This window comes from Pagrus pagrus (assembly GCF_965226575.1).
Source record: "Pagrus pagrus genome assembly, chromosome: 9".
Lineage (NCBI taxonomy): Eukaryota > Metazoa > Chordata > Actinopteri > Spariformes > Sparidae > Pagrus > Pagrus pagrus.
Window position 1 is genome coordinate 32,807,346 of NC_140193.1, and position 24,328 is coordinate 32,831,673.

At 41.6% G+C, this 24,328-nt stretch overlaps 2 protein-coding genes across 3 annotated transcripts; both read left to right on the forward strand.

The window, feature by feature from the left end:
- Window positions 1-1,179: 1,179 nt before the first annotated feature.
- On the forward strand, window positions 1,180-4,169 carry LOC311262463 (uncharacterized protein). Of its 2 annotated transcripts, XM_084361847.1 has the most exons (5): window positions 1,183-1,374; window positions 1,922-2,011; window positions 3,566-3,791; window positions 3,875-3,913; window positions 4,023-4,169. In XM_084361847.1, the coding sequence occupies exons 2-5, from the start codon at window positions 1,925-1,927 to the stop codon at window positions 4,049-4,051; spliced, it is 381 nt and encodes a 126-aa protein (XP_084217973.1). In that variant the 5' UTR covers window positions 1,183-1,374; window positions 1,922-1,924; the 3' UTR covers window positions 4,052-4,169. The 2 variants fall into 2 exon arrangements, with proteins under 2 accessions (XP_084217974.1, XP_084217973.1); XM_084361848.1 differs by lacking the exon at window positions 3,875-3,913 and having other exon boundaries at window positions 1,180-1,374.
- A 1,204-nt stretch (window positions 4,170-5,373) lies between these two features.
- LOC311262086 (uncharacterized protein) lies at window positions 5,374-23,776 on the forward strand. The gene is made up of 9 exons (XM_084361240.1): window positions 5,374-5,508; window positions 6,966-7,074; window positions 7,213-7,313; window positions 7,403-7,675; window positions 7,827-7,920; window positions 8,089-8,156; window positions 8,253-8,471; window positions 8,580-8,639; window positions 23,705-23,776. The coding sequence occupies exons 2-9, from the start codon at window positions 6,966-6,968 to the stop codon at window positions 23,738-23,740; spliced, it is 960 nt and encodes a 319-aa protein (XP_084217366.1). The 5' UTR covers window positions 5,374-5,508; the 3' UTR covers window positions 23,741-23,776.
- The last annotated feature ends 552 nt before the right edge of the window (window positions 23,777-24,328 follow it).

Below are 24,328 nucleotides of genomic sequence, written 5' to 3' on the forward strand. Positions count from 1 at the left end.
TCACAAATACATCCAATAACTGTAGTCTACTGGCTGATTATGTTACTGTACTGTAACTACTCTACAGCGATTTAATGTGATGTAATGCTGTTTTTTTTTACTTATGTATGTCAATAAAGGTGGAAAAGATTTAGCAGAGGACAGCAGTTTGTATTGGAAACACTTCTGCTTCCTCTGCATTACTGTTGCATTTAAATCTCCTCTGAAAAGGCTTTGACATTTGTCTCTCTGCTTGAAACAGGATATAATGGGTTTGGATGTAAAACTGGCAGCAATCCAGTTTACTAAGTGTTAATCTTGGCTGGGATTGTCATCAGTTTTTTATTTAGTGATTGTAATTGTAAAATGTAGTCGTTATTAAGAGTACATTTATTGTGACATCATAGAAAATATAAACATTTTAATTTTTATATAATGGCAGATTAAAGAATACACATAATTTGTCTTTGTTTTAAAAAGTCCAAATGATTATTTTTGTTATCAGAAAAAGCTGTGGCCATGTTTATCAGTAGGTTGTCATCTGTGTTGCCTCCTCTTTAATGGTGATGCTTCTGTTTGAATGTGAACATATAGTTTTGTAGCTAAGTCTACATGTTGTTTGTATAAAATGTGCTATCTAAATAAAGTCTGATTGATGGATGTGAGGCCGAGTTTTTATTTTGAGTGGGTGGTGGCATGTCACCCAAAACACAACAGTGGTAGTTTTCATGTGAAATCTGTAAGAGGAGTTAGGCTACTCAAATTCATTTCTGTGTTATGTGTGACAGAAAGTCTATGAGTGTGTGTGTGTGTGCGCGCGCGTGTGTTTGTGTGCTTGTGTGTGCGTGTCTGTGGCTTTTGTCACATTGTTATGACACTGCAAACAAAAAAATCACTACACTACACAATACACTAAAGACACTACACTAGACACACAGTCGCCCCTTTAGAGACTGTGCATTTTCGCCGCAGTTGCGTGTTAGGCGATTCTCCACCATTGTTTTGTACACAAATACTCAAGCATCTCCGGCATAACCAAGCAACCAAGCTGGCGCTTCTCCTCCAAAAGATGCGTCACGGTACACGTCATGACGATGACGTGTGTGTTTTTCATAAGTGTGGTTTTAGTTTGCCTATCAGCAAATCGGAAAAGTGCTAGCCTACATAGTCAGAAGTTGTCAGTTTCGACACAAGTTTTGAAAGAAAACAATTCGGCTGCGTGAGGCTGCATGTTGCTGTTACGTCAAGTGTGACGTGATTGTCAGTCAACGTTGTCTCCATGGTTTCCAGAGTTTTCTCATAGGTTGTTTCAAACACTTCTCCTCCCATAAATCAGCAGGCTATAAAGTCAGCGGTACTTGTGCTTTGCCGGTCTTTTTCTCCGCGGAATGAAAGGTAACTACCTCACGTCTCATTCACCTGTAAGACGACAGCTAATATGACGATATTAAACGTCAATAATGGAACATAGCTATTAGCAACACTGATAATAGTCAAGCTAGGTTGTTTTACCATTCAGACATTGTGTTGGAAGTGTGTACTGATGTTGCAAGTTATTGCGGGGTTACGTGCTGCTATTCCGACATGCTGCTATTTAGACAGTGACCTCTAATTGTCGGAATAGCGGCATTAAGTTATTTTTCAAGCGTCCCACTATTTCGACATTGTTCTTTGCCATTGTCGGAGACATGTCGGAATAGCGGCATGTCTAAATAGAGACATGTCGGAATAGCTTGATGTCGGAATAGCAGGCGGACCCCTTATTATTATTTTGGCGGGTTAGCTAGCTATCTGACTAACGTCAGCTACAAAGTGGCAACGTTAGCGTTGGTTGAACACACAAATGAAAACGTGCATTTTACAAGTAATATTAATATTGTTGTCGTTAGTGCTGTGATTAAGTGATATGTAATAATTGTGGATGGGTTGTATGTTTCTACAGAAAATGGCTGGTCTACCGTCGCCCACCAAATTCCCTGAGAGTCAGGACCCAGAGGTCGACGCACTGAGAGCGAGGTTTACTCTGTTTTGTGTAAGTAGACGTATTTAATGTTGCATTTGGTGAGAGTGGTGTCATGTAATCAGTGTTGGGAGTAACGCGTTACAAAAGTGATGCAATTACTGTAATGCATTATTTTTCGCTGTAACGCGGTAATGTAAGGCATTACAAAAACCGAAGTTACAAATTTTACTCGGTACAAATTTCAGTAACGCGCGTTACAATGCATTTTAAACCCGAAATTAAGTTCTGAGTTGTCATATACAAATTCGCCAACACCGCGAGATTAGCAGAGGAGAAAAAAATCTTCGTAAATGTTTACTTCCTGTTAGTGCTAGAGAACTACCGATTGAGAATATATCTGTGTCCAAATTCAGGGGTTGCATCCCTTGAAAGTGCACAGCCTTTGTGGACTTCGAAGGCCGGGTCCTTCGGACAATCCTTCGTCGGTCGCGTCAACCGTTGTAAAATTGCACGGTCTAGCCTGCAGGACCGTCTCGACTGCAGGACCGTCTCACTGAATGTGTTGTGAGCTAACTAACTGCATAGGCCTACTGATGAATGCAGCTGCTGCTAATGCTAACGTAGCTCCTCAGGGATTGAAGCCGTTATTTTAGTAACTTTGACAATCTAACATGTGACAACATATTAGCTCAGAGTTGGAGGGCTGTGACTGTTGGTAGTTGCGGTTGATTTTCTTCAAATACCCCGAATTGTGATATTATGGGTTATTATTGTTCAGATGATTTAGCTAAGCTGGCTAACAGATGCTAACGTCAGCGGTCTCTTGTTGCCACAGCAACAGTAAACATTCACGTTGACTGATGAGCTGTAAATAGAGATGCAGAATCAAGCTGAGATACTTTGCATTTTAGCACAAAATACAAGTAAACCTATAGGAAATAATAAGTTTAATTAGCAATATTTACCATTGAATTTATTGTAATTTTTAAATTTATTTATTGCTTACTGAAGTGATAACTATTTAAGAAGCATAATTTGTGTGTAACTTTAATTTGTCTTTAAATGCGTTACTTTTACTGTAGTTTTCAAATGGCTGTGTGTAGTGTTGTCTTGAGCATTTTCAGGTCACAAAGATCTGGCTTTTTTGCATTGGAAAACACTAGGAAAGTGTCCTAATGAAAACATGATGAAGACATTTGACTATTGTCTTCATAAATTATGGTGTCAGGACTTGTTTTTAATGACACACACACTTTTATTGATATGAATACTTGGTATTGAGCAAAGACCTGTATTTGAACGCTACTGTATTGAATGCAATAAGATAATATGGATTTGGCGTTTTATATATATTATATTTAGAACGCCAAATCCATATTTCCAGTTATTTTGGTGAAAGTAACTTAAAAGTAATGCAATAGTAGTGTAATGTGTTACAATTCAAAGACAGTAATATTATAATGTAATGAATTACTTAGAAATGACAGTAACAACTAATAAATAAATAATGCATTATGTTTGTAAAGTAACTTGGTCAACACTGCATGTAATGTGTGTTAGTGTGCAAGTTGTTTTACTTGTGAGTAATGTTAGATACATTTGTGTATCTTCTGTATGTTTTAGTATCGTTGTCGAGATGTGGCTATCCCACCTGATGACCGCTATAGGGAGGCGATTCTTCTTGCTGAAGACAGCATTCAGCTTGCCCTACGGCATAAGAGGAAAGCCCAGGCTGTGTCCAAACAGGTTGCGTCACTGCGCAATGAGGTTTCCAAGAGGGACAAGAGGGTGCTTCAGCTGCAGGCAGACCTGGAGCAGCTTCAAAAAGCGGCACAGCCTGTTCCAACTGGTAAGTAGAGTCATTGTGTAAGCCAGCAGTATATGTATATGGAATGTAACAGGATGGTGATTGTGGTTATTATTACACTGCAGAGATCAGTGATGCTGATATTGTGGAGGCCTGCAGGGATGGTAAGTTTGAAATGTGTTAGTCAGTTACATTTGATCCCTGCCTTTATATCAGCGTGTAATTGAAGTGTAATAACTTATTTAACTGTGTTGTTTATGTTGTTTGTTGTAGGAGCAGAAGGTGTAGGAGCAGAGGTTTAGCAGCAGAACGTGGCAGTCCTGCAAATCCTCCTGGCGACCTTTCAACATTCTTCTTGTTGTTGTTTGTTCATGGTCGTCTTTGTTTGAAGTTATTAATAAAGTTATTGTTCGGAATTTAGATGTGTGTTTGTTTTCTTTTGTACACATTTTGTATGCTGTTGAGGGTCTTTGAAATTGTCTTAAGTTTTGACACAGGAAACAATCATAATTTCACAGTATTTGAAGTCTTCCAGATGTGTTATTGTTAGCTATTAGTTATCTTTGTGTGTGTAAAAGATGGAAGTCAATTTTTGTGATGTCTGACTGTAGCATGTGAGAGTCGGTTTGTTTTGTAATCAAAAACTTAAGATTATTGATGGAGGCAAGTAAGCATTATTTGAAGTATAAAGTTAAGTTTATATTTTTCCTTAAAAGCTGTTTATGTTGACTTGTTTGGTGTCATTGTTTTAAGCACAATTTCACTTTTGATTTTAGACTTGAGACTTGTTCATCCCACATTGGGGAAATTTACTTTGCAGGTAGACATACATACAATAAATACAAGAGCAGGTAAACAGACATCCAATATGTACAGGTGATAACAGAAGTAGACTTGACAAAACAGAAAAAAGATTTAAATAAGATACAGAAAATATAAATGTAGAAAAAGAAAATGGTATTATTGTACTGGGTAGTTGCACAGGATGGCAGAGGTAGAAATGGTAAGTAGTGCAAGATAAGAAAGGTGCTTATGGTGTTACATTACTTTTCCAGCAATAATTTCATTTTGACATTGTATTAATGTATCTAACTTAAAATCATACAAAATAATACAATGTCAGTAGGAAACAGTGTGATTTATTACTGTCAACACATTGTGTTTTTCTACCAGTAACAAAACGGGGTTGGCATGTTATCTTGACTGCATGCAGTGAGCTGTGTGTCAATACTATGTCATGTCAAATCTGTCATCTGCCAACTGCTCGTCATTTTTGGTGTGTGAGTTGCAGTCACCAGTTTATATGACTGATGAATTTTGTTGACATAAGTATTCTGGGATTGGCACAGTGTGAAATGTTTAATATTTCAGACTGAAGAATTATCTGGCATTTATGGTAATCTGTGTCTTTCTCGCGGTAATATGATCATCTGGCAGACATAGTCTTCTAACAATGTATCATATCTTTTGATTATGGAAAACGCTGTGAAAAAGTAGCAGAGTTTCATTTCACTTAGCTTTTTAAGTGGATTTGAACGCATCAACCAATCACGTCGTGAGAAAAAACTTGACGTCAGCGCTGCAACGTTTGAACGATTGTCTGTTACCTGACTCTCGTCCTGTACAGACTGCTTTACCTTGGCTCTACGGATTTTTCAACGAATACACACAAATATATACAGATACTCGCAGACATTTCCAACATTTTCGGATTAAGACAGCAGCATTCTTTTCAAGGACCTTCAGCTTGCTCAACACGGTGAGTAAATTTAGATTAAATCCGCTGTTTCCCATCGCGGCACAGAGAAGGCTGCTCTGTCAGTGCAGCGGACAACGAGCTAATATCCATGCTAGCTGCCTCATCGAACCGTAATTGTGAATGTATTCTGAATTTATGTAAAATACTGCTAACTTCAGCAAGGTACATTGCGTGTGCATGGTTTGTAAATGAGTATTATCAATGCTGTTATTAACACTGTTGGCTACTCTGCTGTGACGAGAAAGCTAGTTAGCAAGCATTATTAGCATCGCTCGGCAGCAGAAACCTTTGGGTGTTTTTTTCTAAACGAGCTAAAAGTTACCGAGTCTTCTCCTGCAGTAGCTACTGTAACTAGCTTCCCTGTAGTCATAGGAGAGGTGGTTGGCTGTTAGCACAGGTTATAACCACATGTTTGGTAGCATATGAGTGCCTTTGGTGTGTTTGCTAAAGCAGCTACAAGCTACTAGCAATGGCAGTCTTTAGACAATATTCATTTAATTTAATATCAAGTGATTTCAACTGTCACATCGGCTCACTGGTAAACGACTCCGTTTTTGCGCTGCGATTGGCGCGAGTATATTTGAAATGTCGCTGGGGTTGTTGCGCGGTGGGTGTCGGGAGTAAATTTTCAACTTCGAGGCGTTTTGCGCCATGATTGGCTGGAGTACATTTTTGAACTTCGCGGGCGTTGTAGCGCTTCACTGCAGACAGACAGAGTAAAAGAGAAATGTAACTTACTGATTGTACCCTCTACTATACTCCTAATTTAGCAATATCATCAAACTGTAAAACGGCAATCCACTAGCTGTACAGAGCTTTTCAGTAATTATTGTTTTCATTAATATAGCTATGTATTGGGGAGAAGGTCATTGTAACATGGCTACATGGAAATGAAATGTGTTTTTAACCCTCCTGTGGTGTTCACATAAAATCTGACTGATTTATAACATCATAATATCATAAAAATCTGGTTGTTGTGATTATTTATGTAGATTTTCTGATGTTCTGTGAATTTGGTCTGTGTTTTGATTATTATTATTATAATTTTCATTGTCTATTGTTTGGATATTCACTGCAGTTATTGATGTTCACTGGTAGGTGGATACATTATGTACAGTATTAAAAGGTCTTAAATAGAACTTGGTGCCGATTATGTTTAAATGATGTTTTTTGTGTTAATGTAAGAGCAGTTAAACCAGACTGGTCAAATTTGACTGGGAACACCAAAGTAAAGGGGGACAAACAAACATAATACAAGGGTTAAAGTAAACTATCAGCATTTTAGTCTAGTATTTGTCAGTGTTGTATGAATACTTTGATTTAAGTAACAACTTTAATTCTTCTGCTTCCATCACTGGTTGCTTGTTAAATGTGTGTATAAGATGTATTTTTCCAATTATTGCAGGCTAGAGATGAGTTGTTATGTCAATATTAATCAATTGTCTACTTGTCATTAGATGCCACGGGGCAAGTCTTATCGCCGTTCGGAGGCAGCCAAACGGCGTATGGCAGAACGGCGAACGGTTGACGTGGAACCGCAGCGGCCCGCCAATGTCTCTGTCGCACGTATGTAAATCTTTTCCTTGTATGTGTATGTATATTTTGCTAGTGGCAAGGTGTGTTGCGTTTACATGATTTGTGATGATGATTTATAATATTTTATGAACTACGTGTATCTCGGTGTCTTTTTCTTCTGTGTATTAGTTGGCACCGGTCAGCGCCACGCTGTGCGACAATGGCCAATCTCGTCGCTGACGGGAAAACAACACAAGTTGGTCATTCCGCCGGAAGTCCCTGACGAGAAGGTAAAATAATAACAATAATGATAATATTAATAACAAGACTTAAATAATTAGTGATTTTCATTCTATAACAATGTAATCTTTTTTTCCAGTTTGTTCTTCTCATAGGCGCTTCCCATCTGCGCGCTTTCGCAGATGGCATTGTTCCGATGCCAGAGGGCTCACTCTCCTTTGGCATCATGTCCACGCCCGGGGCCTGCGCGAGGGAGCTGAGGACCGAGTTGCTGCATGCTGCTGTTCCTCGGACTCCTGACGCAGTCCTGGTCATGGCACCTAGCAACAACCTGACAACCAGCAAGACCATCGACGAGGCAGGGGCGGACTTCGCTAAGTTCCTGCAAGCCGCTTGCAGTCGATGGTCTAACGTAGGTTTATTTTCTATTGTATTCATTGATATATTACCACAGTTAATTTAGTTGTATGAACTGTTGCAAAATAATGTATATTTATACGATATTAGTTATTGCATTTTCAGAAAGAGATTATTATGTCATTAACAACCACTTTACTCTCCAGGTGTGTGTCGCAGACTTCGTACCTCGTTTGACCGTTGAAGTCCTTCAGCAAGACTTCATGCGTCAAGAGTTCCGTCGCGTGGCAGCACGTATGGGTAAGCTTTAAAAAGACTAGAGTTTAAGTACATTTCCACGTATAATGCATCATATGTTGTTTGGCAGACCGTTTGAACGAATATTACAATTTCCATAATCATTCCGTTAAAACTTTAAATATAACCCATAGAGATGTTACAATAATGTATGTTATTTTTCTTTTTTAGGTGTCAGGTACTTCCCTACAGCTGAGCATTTCCCGATGAACCGCCGTGAGCTGTGGTGCAGAGATGGTGTAAGTAGAATACATAGCGTCATCTACACCTTGTCTGTAGTCGAATGACAAGTTTATTGCACCGTGTAATCTGTTTCATTTTCGTTATTTTCGCAGGTTCACCTCAGCGATAGTGACGGCATGCCCGTTCTAGCCGGGCTGCTGTGGAACGCTGCATTTGAACAACTGCAGCCTCCGACACCAAAGGTACAGCCTGCTCCCAGAGCGTCGCCGCCTCGTAGGCACGTCGTCCCAAAGGTGGTTGTCAGGGGACAGGTCGCCGTACCTCGTCCCTCAAACCCCTTTGAGTGGACAGTCGTCGGCAAGGGCGGGAAGGTAATTGTTTACGCATTGTAATGGTGCGGTTGATGTATTTTTTATCAGCTGACCTCTGCAATGTTCGACTGGTGGTTTAATACAAAGTATCTTATTTTGTCATTACAGAGGAGAGCACCTGAGGAACGTGAGCAGTCCTCTGGTGCAGAGAGGGTGGTTCAGCAGCAGGTATGTTGCACTTGATTTAACCTAGCCTGTTCGAGTTCGAAAAAGTAGGTTTGCGACGTTTCGCGAGCTAGCGAAAAAAAACGGTAGGCGGATATGGGCGTGGCCTATATCAGGAGATTCAGCACAATTCACTGAACGCGTGGATGTAAGGTTTTTGAATGTGTGACAAAGTATGTGGGAGTTATTAGGCAAAACGCACTTTCCTTGGTAATAGCGCCACCTAGTGGCGAAAATTCACAATGACAACAGATTATAAAAATTTTCGCCAGGTGTGACATATATTCCAAGTTTGGTGAGTTTTGGGGTATGTCCAGACAGTGAAAAATGCGATCATTTTGGCAGAAGAAAAAATAAAATAAAAATAACAATAATAATCATTACAATTACAATAGGGACCTCGCAGGTTTCCTGCTCGGGCCCTAATAATAATAATTAAAACTGCAAGCAGTGATGAACGGGCCCTCGCACTCCCACGTAAATTGGGCTGTGGCGCTGTTGAAGGGCGCGCTCATACTTCCTTTTGACAATTAAAGACAAACATCATTTCAGCTGTGAATAGCTGTTTGGCAAAATGTTTGAGCAAAGTTTAAATTTTGATAGTTGAACGGTTTCTCTAGCTGAACATGAAGCTGAATGTTTTGATAGTTGAATGGTTTCTATAGCTGAACATAAAGCAGAATTTTTGAAAAAGTTGAAAAGGTTGAAAAGCTGAAAGTAATAGGCTGAAAGAGCTTAAAAAGCTGAACAGTTTGGCAGCCAAACAGTTTCTGTAACTGCACAGATGCTGGAGCAGTAGCAGAACCAAAAGTGAAAATGTCCCCATAAGAATGAATGGGAAAACACCTCCCAAACACCTGCAGGTTTAGAAAAAAGTGTAATGGTTATGGCCAAAATATGCATACAGTGAGTAACAGGAGACATTGCTGAACCATGTGATGTATTTTTTATTTCTGTAGAGTGGAAAATGAGGGCACAAGAGCGAGAGACAAAACCGGTACCGTCTGCTCCACTCCAGAGATTTAGGCTCAAAGTTAACACTGCGGCTTATGGCGGAGTTGCTGGAGTTCTTGTCACTCTAGGGCTTCCACAGCCAAAAGTTTAAGTCGCACATCTGAAATAAGACGATCATGTGAAAGCCAACAAGATTTCCTACATTTCTATGTATATATTGTCTATGTGAAGTAAAAGCTGTGGGACCCAAATCAAGCGGAAGAGAGTTTTTTCTAAAGTTTTTGCAGCTGCTCTGCACTCTAGCGATGATGTCACCCACTCTAGCTCACGCAATACACACCCATTATAAACCCAGAAGACGAGCTAAAAATCCTTCAAACTAGCTGTTCTTTCATCATTTAGCAATAAAAGCGCCACCTATTGGTTGATTTGCACCAAATTTTGTACAAACCCTCATCAGGCCATCCAACACAATTACAAAAAGTTTAGTGTTAATTGGACTGTATTTCATCAAGATAGGCAAGACTGTGTGTTTGGCCTCAATGTGCAGGAAATTGTTGTTTTATATTTTGGGCGTTCTTTGGACTATCACAATTCTTTTAATAACTTTTTGTCAGGAGGGTCCATAGATGCCGTGTGCAAAGTTTTGTGGAAATGGGATAAATTGCCTAGGAGGAGTTCGAAAAAATGGGTTAGCGGTATTTAGCGAATTTGCGAATGGAATTCTGGCGCGAAAGTGGGCGTGGCCTACATCACACAATTCAGCTGAATGCAGGGAACACATGGACATACGATTTAACAATATGCACCATGTTATGTGGGAGTTATTAGCCAAAAACGGTTTTGTCTTGATAACAGCGCCACCTGCTGGTCATTTTTGGTGTGTGAGTTACAGGGGCCAGTCTATACCACCCCAATGACTTTCATATCCATAAGTGTTATGGTGTTGGCACAGTGCCAAATCTAAGATGAAACTGCCACCAGAGCGCCACCTAGTGTCGGATCGGTAACACATTCGTCAGGTATCCTCTGAAGGGCACTGGCAATGAGTGTACCAAGTCTTGTGTTAATCCGACCAACCGGTGTTGAGATATAAAATAGTTGAATTTAAACAGCGCCACCTGGTGGTCATCATCCCAAATTTTGAACAGAGCCTTAGGGCCTCACGTGGAAGTAGGATCCTGAGTTTTAAGTCATTCGGACACACCGACGTGGAGATATGCAACACTTCCTGTCCGGAGCGAAATCTGCAGGAAGTTATAATTTAATAACTCGGGTTTCTTTGGCATGTGAAAATTCTTTTAATAACTTTTAGTCAGGAGGGTCCACAGATGCTGCGTGCAAAATTTGGTGCACATCGGTGAAAATGCCTGGGAGGAGTTCGAAAAAGTAGGTTTGCGACATTTGGCGAGCTAGCGAAAAAAAACGTTAGGCGGAAGTGGGCGTGGCCTATATCAGGAGATTCAGCACAATTCACTGAAGGCGGGGATATAAGGTTTTTGAATGTGTGATAAATTATGCGGGAGTTATTAGCCAAAACACACTTTCCTTGAGTATAGCGCCACCTAGTGGTGAAAATTCATAACAACAATAGATTATAAAATTTTTCGCCAGGTCTGATCTATATTCAAACTTTGGTGAGTTTTGGGGTATGTTCAGGCAGTGAAAAATGCGATTTTGGGGATGGAACAATAATAATAATAATAATAATAATAATAATCCGAGCGGATCCAATAGGGCCTCGCACGAGATTCGTGCTCGGGCCCTAATAATCATTACAATTACAATAGGGTCCTTGCAGGTTCCCTGCTCGGGCCCTAATTAAAACTGCGAGCAGTGATGTACGGGCCCTCGCAGTCCACGCGTGTCGGGGCATGCTGCCGTCGGGGCTTGTTCATGCAACAACTTCCGTTGAGTAATGAAAAGTGAAGGCAGTCAAGGGAAAAACGGTTTTGTCTTGATAACAGCGCCACCTAGTGGCAATTTTTGGTGTGTGAGTTACAGGGGCCAGTGTGTACCACCCCAATGAATTTCATATCCATAAGTATTATGGTGTGGGCACAGTGCCAAAAACAAAATGAAACTGCCGACAGAGCGCCACCTAGTGTCGGAGCGGTAAGACGTTCGTCAGCCATCCTCAGGAGGGCATTTGCAATAAGTGTACCAAGTTTCATGTCAATCAGACAAACGGATGTGGACATATAAATTACTTCAATTTAAAGAGCGCCACCTAGTGGTGGTCGGCCAAAATTTGGCACAGAGCCTTAGGGGCTCATGGGGAAGTATTATCCTGAGTTTCATGTCATTCGGACACACCAATGTGGAGATATGCAACACTTCCTGTTTTGACCGAAATCAGCAGGAAGTTGTTATTTAATAACTTGAGTATTCTTTGGAATATCAAAATTCTTTTAATAACTTTTTGTCAGGAGGGTCCACAGATGCTGTGTGCAAAATTTGGTGCACGTTGGTCAAAATGCCTGGGAATAGTTGGAAAAAGTAGGTTTGCGACATTTTGCGAGCTAGCGAAAAAAAACGGTAGGCGGATATGGGCGTGGCCTATACCCAGAGATTCAGGAGGATTCACTGAACGCGTGGATATAAGGTTTTTGAATGTGCGACAAAGTATGTGGGAGTTATTAGGCAAAACGCACTTTCGTTGATAATAGCGCCACCTAGTGGTGAAAATTCACAACGACAACAGATTATAAAATTTTTCGCCAGGTCTGATCTATATTCCAAGTTTGGTGAGTTTTGGGGTATGTTCAGGCAGTGAAAAATGCGATCATTTTGGCAGAAGAAAAATAACAAATAACAAAAAATAATCATTACAATTACAATAGGGTCCTTGCAGGTTCCCTGCTCGGGCCCTAATAACAATAATAATCATTACAATTACAATAGGGTCCTTGCAGGTTCCCTGCTCGGGCCCTAATTAAAACTGCGAGCAGTGATGTACGGGCCCTCCCAGTCCACGCGTGTCGGGGCATGCTGCCGTCGGGGCTTGTTCATGCATCAACTTCCGTTGAGTAATGAAAAGTGAAGGCAGTCAAGGGAAAAACGGTTTTGTCTTGATAACAGCGCCACCTAGTGGTAATTTTTGGTGTGTGAGTTACAGGGGCCAGTGTGTACCACCCCAATGAATTTCATATCGATAAGTATTATGGTGTGGGCACTGTGCCAAAAAGAAAATGAAACTGCCGCCAGAGCGCCACCTAGTGTCGGAGCGGTAAGACCTTCGTCAGCCATCCTCAGGAGGGCATTTGCAATAAGTTTACCAAGTTTCATGTCAATCAGACAAACGGATGTGGAGATATAAATTACTTCAATTTAAAGAGCGCCACCTAGTGGTGGTCGTCCAAAATTTGGCACAGAGCCTTAGGGGCTCATGGGGAAGTATTATCCTGAGTTTCATGTCATTCGGACACACCAATGTGGAGATATGCAACACTTCCTGTTTTGACCGAAATCTGCAGGAAATTGTTATTTAATAACTTGAGTATTCTTTGGAATATCAAAATTCTTTTAATAACTTTTTGTCAGGTGGGTCCACAGATGCTGTGTGCAAAGTTTCGTGCAAATCGGTCGAACTGCCTGGGAGGAGTTCGAAAAAGTAGGTTTGCGACATTTTGCGAGCTAGCGAAAAAAAACGGTAGGCGGATATGGGCGTGGCCTATATCAGGAGATTCAGCACAATTCACTGAAGGTGGGGATATAAGGTTTTTGAATGTGCGACAAAGTATGTGTGAGTTATTAGCCAAAACGCACTTTCCTTCATAATAGCGCCACCTAGTGGCGAAATTTGACAATGACAACAGATTATAAAATTTTTCGCCAGGTGTGATCTATATTCCAAGTTTGGCGAGTTTTGGGGTATGTTCAGGCAGTGAAAAATGCGATCATTTGGGAAAAATAAAAATAAAAATTAAAGCTGCAAGCAGCGATGAACGGGCCCTCGCAGTCCACGTACGTTGGGCTGTGGCGCCGTCGGAGGCCTGTGCGCCCAGTTGTGTGCTTGCCCGTTGGGTGTGGAAATGTGGTAGCTAATGTAAATGGGATCCGTGTCACACAAAACACAACAGTGACATCTTCAGTGACTTGCTGTGTCCAGAGGGTGGCGCTATAGATATGACAGAGTATTGATGCAGAGACGTGTTCAGGGCGAGCCCCTCTACATGTGTGAGCAATTTGATGCCGATGAGAAATTGTATGTTGAAGTTATCAGGACTTCCTGCTTGATGGCAAAGGATTGAATTTGAAGGAAAATGGCGGACTTCCTGTTGGACTGAGGGTATGTGTCCAAGAGGGTTTTTTGTGCGTCTGGTGATGATACATAAGCCTACCGAATTTGGTTCATGTACATGCATGTAGGAGGCAGGGCTTCAATTTTGAAACATTCCAGGGGGCGCTATGGAGCCATTTAGCGCCACCTGCTCGTCATTTTTGGTGTGTGAGTTACAGGGGCCAGTGTCTAACACCCCTATGAGTTTCATATCCATAAGTGTTATAGTGTAAGCACAGTGGCAAATAAAAAATGAAACTGCCACCAGAGCGCCACCTAGTGTCGGATCGGTATGACCTTCGTCAGCTATCCTCAGGAGGGCATTGGCAATGAGTGTAGCAAGTTTCATGTTAATCCGACAAACGGATGTGGAGATATAAATTACTTCAATTTCAAGAGCGCCACCTAGTGGTCATTGGCCAAAACTTTGCACAGAGCCTTAGGGGCTCATGTCGAAGTAGTATCCTGAGTTGCATGTCATTCGGACACACCAATGTGGAGATATGCAACACTTCCTGTTTGGAACGAAATCTGCAGGAAGTTGTCATTTAATAACTTGAGTATTCTTTGGAATATTAAACTTCTTTTAATAACTTTTTGTCAGGAGGGTCCACAGATGCTGTGTGCAAAGTTTGGTGCAAATCGGTGAAATTGTGTGGGAGGAGTTCGAAAAAGTGGGTTTGCGACATTTTGCGAGCTAGCGAAAAAAAACGGTAGGCGGATATGGGCGTGGCCTATACCCAGAGATTCAGGAGGATTCACTGAACGCGTGGATGTAAGGATTTAGAATGTGCGACAAAGTATGTGGGAGTTATTAGGCAAAACGCACTTTCCTTGATAACAGCGCCACCTAGTGGTGAAAATTCACAACGACGACAGATTATAAAATTTTTCGCCAGGTGTGACGTATATTCCAAGTTTGGCGAGTTTTGGGGTATGTTCAGGCAGTGAAAAATGCGATCATTTTGGCAGAAGAAAAATAACAAAAAATAATTAAAACTGCGAGCAGTGATGTACGGGCCCTCGCAGTCCACACGTGTTGGGGCATGCTGCCGTCGGGGCTTGTTCATGCAACAACTTCCGTTGAGTAATGAAAAGTGAAGGCAGTCAAGGGAAAAACGGTTTTGTCTTGATAACAGCGCCACCTAGTGGTAATTTTTGGTGTGTGAGTTACAGGGGCCAGTGTGTACCACCCCAATGAATTTCATATCCATAAGTATTATGGTGTGGGCACAGTGCCAGAAACAAAATGAAACTGCCGCCAGAGCGCCACCTAGTGTCGGAGCGGTAAGACCTTCGTCAGCCATCCTCAGGAGGGCATTTGCAATAAGTGTACCAAGTTTCATGTCAATCAGACAAACGGATGTGGAGATATAAATTACTTCAATTTAAAGAGCGCCACCTAGTGGTGGTCGTCCAAAATTTGGCACAGAGCCTTAGGGGCTCATGGGGAAGTATTATCGTGAGTTTCATGTCATTCGGACACACCAATGTGGAGATATGCAACACTTCCTGTTTTGACCGAAATCTGCAGGAAATTGTTATTTAATAACTTGAGCATTCTTTGGAATATCAAAATTCTTTTAATAACTTTTTGTCAGGAGGGTCCACAGATGCTGTGTGCAAAGTTTCGTGCAAATCGGTCGAACTGCCTGGGAGGAGTTCGAAAAAGTAGGTTTGCGACATTTTGCGAGCTAGCGAAAAAAAACGGTAGGCGGATATGGGCGTGGCCTATACCCAGAGATTCAGGAGGATTCACTGAACGCGTGGATATAAGGATTTAGAATGTGCGACAAAGTATGTGGGAGTTATTAGGCAAAACGCACTTTCCTTGATAACAGCGCCACCTAGTGGTGAAAATTCACAACGACGACAGATTATAAAATTTTTCGCCAGATGTGACGTATATTCCAAGTTTGGCGAGTTTTGGGGTATGTTCAGGCAGTGAAAAATGCGATCATTTGGGATAAATAAAAATAATAATAATAATAAACATTACAATTACAATAGGGACCTCGCAGGTTTCCTGCTCGGGCCCTAATTAAAACTGCGAGCAGTGATGTACGGGCCCTCCCAGTCCACGCGTGTCGGGGCATGCTGCCGTCGGGGCTTGTTCATGCATCAACTTCCGTTGAGTAATGAAAAGTGAAGGCAGTCAAGGGAAAAACGGTTTTGTCTTGATAACAGCGCCACCTAGTGGTAATTTTTGGTGTGTGAGTTACAGGGGCCAGTGTGTACCACCCCAATGAATTTCATATCGATAAGTATTATGGTGTGGGCACTGTGCCAAAAAGAAAATGAAACTGCCGCCAGAGCGCCACCTAGTGTCGGAGCGGTAAGACCTTCGTCAGCCATCCTCAGGAGGGCATTTGCAATAAGTTTACCAAGTTTCATGTCAATCAGACAAACGGATGTGGAGATATAAATTACTTCAATTTAAAGAGCGCCACCTAGTGGTGGTCGTCCAAAATTTGGCACAGAGCCTTAGGGGCTCATGGGGAAGTATTATCCTGAGTTTCATGTCATTCGGACACACCAATGTGGAGATATGCAACACTTCCTGTTTTGACCGAAATCTGCAGGAAATTGTTATTTAATAACTTGAGTATTCTTTGGAATATCAAAATTCTTTTAATAACTTTTTGTCAGGAGGGTCCACAGATGCTGTGTGCAAAGTTTCTTGCAAATCGGTCGAACTGCCTGGGAGGAGTTCGAAAAAGTAGGTTTGCGACATTTTGCGAGCTAGCGAAAAAAAACGGTAGGCGGATATGGGCGTGGCCTATACCCAGAGATTCAGGAGGATTCACTGAACGCGTGGATATAAGGTTTTTGAATGTGCGACAAAGTATGTGGGAGTTATAAGGCAAAACGCACTTTCCTTGATAACAGCGCCACCTAGTGGCGAAAATTCACAACGATGACAGATTATAAAATTTTTCGCCAGGTGTGACGTATATTCCAAGTTTGGCGAGTTTTGGGGTATGTTCAGGCAGTGAAAAATGCGATCATTTGGGATAAATAAAAATAATAATAATTAAAGCTGCAAGCAGCGATGAACGGGCCCTCGCAGTCCACGTACGTTGGGCTGTGGCGCCGTCGGAGGCCTGTGCGCCCAGTTGTGTGCTTGCCCGTTGGCTGTGGAAATGTGGTACCTAATGTAAATGGAATCCGTGTCACACAAAACACAACAGTGACATCTTCAGTGACTTGCTGTGTCCAGAGGGTGGCGCTATAGATATGACATAGTATTGATGCAGAGACGTGTTCAGGGCGAGCCCCTCTACATGTGTGAGCAATTTGATGCCGATGGGAAAATGTATGTTGAAGTTATCAGGACTTCCTGCTTGATGGCAAAGGATTGAATTTGAAGGAAAATGGCGGACTTCCTGTTGGACTGAGGGTATGTGTCCAAGAGGGTTTTTTGTGCGTCTGGTGATGATACATAAGCCTACCGAATTTGGTTCATGTACGTGCATGTAGGAGGCAGGGCTTCAATTTTGAAATATTCCAGGGGGCGCTATGGAGCCATTTAGCGCCACCTGCTCGTCATTTTTGGTGTGTGAGTTACAGGGGCCAGTCTGTAACACCCCAATGAGTTTCATATCCATAAGTGTTATGGTGTGGGCACAGTGGCAAATAAAAAATGAAATTGCCACCAGAACGCCACCTAGTGTCGGATCGGTATGACCTTCGTCAGCTATCCTCAGGAGGGCATTGGCAATGAGTGTAGCCAGTTTCATGTTAATCCGACAAACGGATGTGGAGATATAAATGACTTCAATTTAAAGAGCGCCACCTAGTGGTCATGAGACAAAATTTAGTACAGAGCCTTAGGGGCTCATGGGGAAGTAGTATCCTGAGTTTGATGTCATTCGGACACAGCATTGTGGAGATATGCAACACTTCCTGTTTGGAGCGAAATCTGCAGGAAGTTGTTATGTAATAACTTGAGTATCCTTTGGAATATCAAAATTCTTTTAATAAGTTTTTGTCAGGAGGGTCCACAGATGCTGTGTGCAAAGTTTCGTGCAAATCGGTGAAATTCCCTGGGAGGAGTTCGAAAAAGTAGGTTTGCGACATTTTGCGAGCTAGCGAAAAAAAACGGTAGGCGGATATGGGCGTGGCCTATGTCAGGAGATTCAGCACAATTCACTGAAGGCGTGGATATAAGGTTTTTGAATGTGCGACAAAGTATGTGGGAGTTATTAGCCAAAACGCACTTTCCTTGATAATAGCGCCACCTAGTGGTGAAATTTCACAACAACAATAGATTATAAAAATTTTCGCCAGGTCTGATCTATATTCCAAGTTTGGTGAGTTTTGGGGTATGTTCAGGCAGTGAAAAATGCGATCATTTTGGCCTAAAAATAATTTAAAAAAAAATAATAATAATCACTACAAAAACAATAGGGTAATCATTACAATTACAATAGGGTCCTCGCAGGTTCCCTGCTCGGGCCCTAATAATCATTACAATTACAATAGGGTCCTTGCAGGTTCCCTGCTCGGGCCCTAATAATCATTACAATTACAATAGGGTCCTTGCAGGTTCCCTGCTCGGGCCCTAATAATCATTACAATTACAATGGGGTCCTCGCAGGTTCCCTGCTCAGGCCCTAATTATTTCAAGTTTTCTTTAAAAAGGAAATTATGTGAATTCTTTAATCTGACATTATATCAAACAGAAAACAGTGAAAATCTTTACATTTCTATCATGACACAATAAATGTATTCTTCATGACTGATACATTTTACAATCACAATCATTAAAAAGCTAAAGACAATGCCAGCCAAGATTAACACTGATTTAACTGGATTCCTCCCAGTTTTAAATCCAAACCCATTATATCCTGGTTCAAGCAGAGTGACAAATGTCTAAGTCTTTTCAGAGGACATTTAAATGCAACAGTAACACAGATGAGGCAGAAGTGCATAGAGTACAAACCGCTCTCCTCTGCTAAATCTTTTCCACCTTTATTGACGTGCATAAGTAAAAAAAACAAAAAAAAAAACATTACATGTACATCACTGTAGAGTAGTTACAGTATAGTAACATAGTCAGCCAGTGGGCTACAGTTATTGGATGTATTTGTGATACATTAATAAACACTTGAAGTGTACCCGATGCCTCTATTTTCTGCTGGACGGCAAAGCAACTTTGTGTTTCACAAACGCTCTGATTTTGGTTATGCTGTGGAAACGAAGCAGAAAAGCAATTCAGTAACTGTTGGAAATTAAGGAAGTTGTTGTGGATTTGTTAAGATGAAATGACACAACAGGATTCAGACAATTCTAGTTTTAAGACTGCTTAAGCTTTGCTCAAACATTTTGCTAAACATCTATTCACAACTCAAATGATATTTGTCTTACATTTTCAAAAGGAAGGATGCACATGCCCCGACGGGAGCATACCCTGCGAGGGCCCGTACATCACTGCTTGCAGTTTTAATTAGGGCCCGAGCACGAATCTCGTGCGAGGACCTATTGTATCTGTAAGGATTATTAGGGCCCGAGCACGAATCTCGTGCGAGGACCTATTGTATCTGTAAGGATTATTTATTATTAGGGCCCGAGCACGAATCTCGTGCGAGGACCTATTGTATCTGTAAGGATTATTTATTAGGGCCCGAGCACGAATCTCGTGCGAGGACCTATTGTATCTGTAAGGATTATTTATTATTAGGGCCCGAGCACGAATCTCGTGCGAGGACCTATTGTATCTGTAAGGATTATTTATTATTATTAGGGCCCGAGCACGAATCTCGTGCGAGGACCTATTGTATCTGTAAGGATTATTTATTATTAGGGCCCGAGCAGGTAACCTGCGAGGACCCTATTGTAATTGTAGTGTTTCTTATTATTAGGGCCCGAGCAGGGAACCTGCAAGGACCCTATTGTAATTGTAATTAGGGCCCGAGCACGAATCTCGTGCGAGGACCTATTGTATCTGTAAGGATTATTTATTAGGGCCCGAGCACGAATCTCGTGCGAGGACCTATTGTATCTGTAAGGATTATTAGGGCCCGAGCACGAATCTCGTGCGAGGACCTATTGTATCTGTAAGGATTATTTATTATTAGGGCCCGAGCACGAATCTCGTGCGAGGACCTATTGTATCTGTAAGGATTATTTATTATTATTAGGGCCCGAGCACGAATCTCGTGCGAGGACCTATTGTATCTGCTAGGATTATTTATTATTAGGGCCCGAGCACGAATCTCGTGCGAGGACCTATTGTATCTGTAAGGATTATTAGGGCCCGAGCACGAATCTCGTGCGAGGACCTCTTGTATCTGTAAGGATTATTTATTAGGGCCCGAGCACGAATCTCGTGCGAGGACCTATTGTATCTGTAAGGATTATTAGGGCCCGAGCACGAATCTCGTGCGAGGACCTATTGTATTTGCTAGGATTATTAGGGCCCGAGCACGAATCTCGTGCGAGGACCTATTGTATTTGCTAGGATTATTAGGGCCCGAGCAGGGAACCTGCGAGGTCCCTATTGTTTTTGTAGTGATTATTTTTTGTTTTTATTTTCCTTCTGACAAAATGATCGCATTTTTCACTGCCTGAACATACCCCAAAACTCACCAAACTTGGAATATAGATCAGACCTGGTGAAAAATTTTATAATCTGTTGTCGTTGTGAATTTTCACCACTAGGTGGCGCTATTATCAAGGAAAGTGCGTTTTGCCTAATAACTCCCACATACTTTGTCGCACATTCAAAAACCTTATATCCACGCGTTCAGTGAATCCTCCTGAATCTCTGGGTATAGGCCACGCCCATATCCGCCTACCGTTTTTTTTTGCTAGCTCGCGAAATGTCGCAAACCTACTTTTTCGAACTCCTCCCAGGCAGTTCGACTGATTTGCACGAAACTTTGCACACAGTATCTGTGGACTCTCCTGACAAAAAGTTATTAAAAGAATTTTGATATTCCAAACAATACTCAAGTTATTAAATAACAATTTCCTGCAGATTTCGGTCAAAACAGGAAGTGTTGCATATCTCCACATTGGTGAGTCCGAATGACATGAAACTCAGGATAATACTTCCCCATGAGCCCCTAAGGCTCTGTGCAAAATTTGGGATGATCACCACCAGGTGGCGCTGTTTAAATTGAACTATTTTATATCTCAACATTGGTTGGTCGGATTAACACAAAACTTGGTACACTCATTCCCAATGCCCTCCTGAGGATAGCTGACAAATGTGTTCCAGATCCGACACAAGGTGGCGCTGTGGTGGCAGTTTCATTTTATTTTTGCCACTGTGCCCACACCATAACACTTATGGATATGAAACTCATTGAGGTGGTATAGACTGGCCCCTGTAACTCACACACCAAAAATGACCAGCAGGTGGCACTGTTATCAAGCCAAAGTCGTTTTTGGTTAATAACTCCCACATAATATGTCGCACAGTTTAAAACCTTATATCTACGTGTTACCTGAATCCAGATGAATTGATTGATGTAGGCCACGCCCGCTTTCGCCCACAATTTCCATTCGCAAAATCGCGAAAACTGATAAACGTACTTTTTCATACTCCTCCCAGGCAATTTCACCGATTTGCACCACGCTTTGCACACAGCATCTGTGGATGCTCACCACAAAAGTTATTTAAAGAATTTTGATAGTCCACTAAACACCCAAAATATAGAATTACAATTTCCTGCACCTTGTGGTCAAACAGACAATCTTGCGTATCTTGACCAAATACTCTCCCATTAACACAAGGCCTTAACCTATTGTGTTCCATGGCCCACTGATGGTTTGTGCAAAATTTGGTGCAAATTGCCCAATACATGGCGCTTTTATTGCTAAATGATGAAAGAACAGCTTGACTGCCTTCACTTTTCATTCCTCAATGGAAGTTGTTGCATGAAGAAGCCCCGACAGCTGCATGCCTCGACAGCAGCATGCCCCGACGGTAGCATACCCTGCGAGGGCCCGATCATCACTGCTTGCAGTTTTAATTAGGGCCCGAGCAGGGAACCTGCGAGGACCCTATTGTAATTGTAATGTTTATTATTATTATTATTATTATTATTAGGGCCCGAGCAGGGAACCTGCAAGGACCCTATTGTAATTGTAATGATTATTATTATTATTAGGGCCCGAGCAGGGAACCTGCGAGGACCCTATTGTAATTGTAATGATTATTAGGGCCCGAGCAGGGAACCTGCAAGGACCCTATTGTTTTTGTAGTGTTTCTTATTAGGGCCCGAGCACGAATCTCGTGCGAGGCCCTATTGGATCCGCTCGGATTATTATTATTATTATTATTATTATTATTGTTCCATCCCCAAAATCGCATTTTTCACTGCCTGAACATACCCCAAAACTCACCAAAGTTTGAATATAGATCAGACCTGGCGAAAAATTTTATAATCTATTGTTGTTATGAATTTTCACCACTAGGTGGCGCTATACTCAAGGAAAGTGCGTTTTGGCTAATAACTCCCGCATAATTTATCACACATTCAAAAACCTTATATCCCCGCCTTCAGTGAATTGTGCTGAATCTCCTGATATAGGCCACGCCCACTTCCGCCTAACGTTTTTTTTCGCTAGCTCGCCAAATGTCGCAAACCTACTTTTTCGAACCTCTCCCAGGCATTTTCACCGATGTGCACCAAATTTTGCACGCAGCATCTGTGGACCCTCCTGACTAAAAGTTATTAAAAGAATTTTCATATGCCAAAGAAACCCGAGTTATTAAATTATAACTTCCTGCAGATTTCGCTCCGGACAGGAAGTGTTGCATATCTCCACGTCGGTGTGTCCGAATGACTTAAAACTCAGGATCCTACTTCCACGTGAGGCCCTAAGGCTCTGTTCAAAATTTGGGATGATGACCACCAGGTGGCGCTGTTTAAATTCAACTATTTTATATCTCAACACCGGTTGGTCGGATTAACACAAGACTTGGTACACTCATTGCCAGTGCCCTTCAGAGGATACCTGACGAATGTGTTACCGATCCGACACTAGGTGGCGCTCTGGTGGCAGTTTCATCTTAGATTTGGCACTGTGCCAACACCATAACACTTATGGATATGAAAGTCATTGGGGTGGTATAGACTGGCCCCTGTAACTCACACACCAAAAATGACCAGCAGGTGGCGCTGTTATCAAGACAAAACCGTTTTTGGCTAATAACTCCCACATAACATGGTGCATATTGTTAAATCGTATGTCCATGTGTTCCCTGCATTCAGCTGAATTGTGTGATGTAGGCCACGCCCACTTTCGCGCCAGAATTCCATTCGCAAATTCGCTAAATACCGCAAACCTATTTTTTCGAACTCCTCCTAGGCAATTTATCCCATTTCCACAAAACTTTGCACACGGCATCTATGGACCCTCCTGACAAAAAGTTATTAAAAGAATTGTGATAGTCCAAAGAACGCCCAAAATATAAAACAACAATTTCCTGCACATTATGGCCAAACACACAGTCTTGCCTATCTTGATGAAATACAGTCCAATTAACACTAAACTTTTTGTAATTGTGTTGGATGGCCTGATGAGGGTTTGTACAAAATTTGGTGCAAATCAACCAATAGGTGGCGCTTTTATTGCTAAATGATGAAAGAACAGCTAGTTTGAAGGATTTTTAGCTCCTCTTCTGGGTTAATAATGGGTGTGTATTGCGTGAGCTAGAGTGGGTGACATCATCGCTAGAGTGCAGAGCAGCTGCAAAAACTTTAGAAAAAACTCTCTTCCGCTTGATTTGGGTCCCACAGCTTTTACTTCACATAGACAATATATACATAGAAATGTAGGAAATCTTGTTGGCTTTCACATGATCGTCTTATTTCAGATGTGCGACTTAAACTTTTGGCTGTGGAAGCCCTAGAGTGACAAGAACTCCAGCAACTCCGCCATAAGCCGCAGTGTTAACTTTGAGCCTAAATCTCTGGAGTGGAGCAGACGGTACCGGTTTTGTCTCTCGCTCTTGTGCCCTCATTTTTCACTCTACAGAAATAAAAAATACATCACATGGTTCAGCAATGTCTCCTGTTACTCACTGTATGCATATTTTACACTTTTTTCTAAACCTGCAGGTGTTTGAGAGGTGTTTTCCCATTCATTCTTATGGGGACATTTTCAACTTTGGTTCTGCTACTGCTCCAGCATATGTGCAGCTACAGAAACTGTTTGGCTGCCAAACTGTTCAGCTTTTTAAGCTCTTTCAGCCTATTACTTTCAGCTTTTCAACCTTTTCAACTTTTTCAAAAATTCTGCTTTATGTTCAGCTATAGAAACCATTCAACTATCAAAACATTCAGCTTCATGTTCAGCTAGAGAAACCGTTCAACTATCAAAATTTAAACTTTGCTCAAACATTTTGCCAAACAGCTATTCACAGATGAAATAATGTTTGTCTTTAATTGTCAAAAGGAAGTATGAGCGGGCCCTTCAACAGCGCCACAGCCCAATTTAC

Coding starts and splice junctions, on each gene's coding strand:
- LOC311262463 (XM_084361847.1), top strand. CDS start 1,925: ATGGCTGGTCTACCGTCGCCCACCAAATTCCCTGAGAGTCAGGACCCA. Junction 2,012..3,565: donor CGAGGTTTACTCTGTTTTGT/GTAAGTAGACGT, acceptor TGTATGTTTTAG/TATCGTTGTCGAGATGTGGC. Junction 3,792..3,874: donor GGCACAGCCTGTTCCAACTG/GTAAGTAGAGTC, acceptor ATTACACTGCAG/AGATCAGTGATGCTGATATT.
- LOC311262086 (XM_084361240.1), top strand. CDS start 6,966: ATGCCACGGGGCAAGTCTTATCGCCGTTCGGAGGCAGCCAAACGGCGT. Junction 7,075..7,212: donor CGCCAATGTCTCTGTCGCAC/GTATGTAAATCT, acceptor TCTGTGTATTAG/TTGGCACCGGTCAGCGCCAC. Junction 8,640..23,704: donor AGAGGGTGGTTCAGCAGCAG/GTATGTTGCACT, acceptor GTCTTATTTCAG/ATGTGCGACTTAAACTTTTG.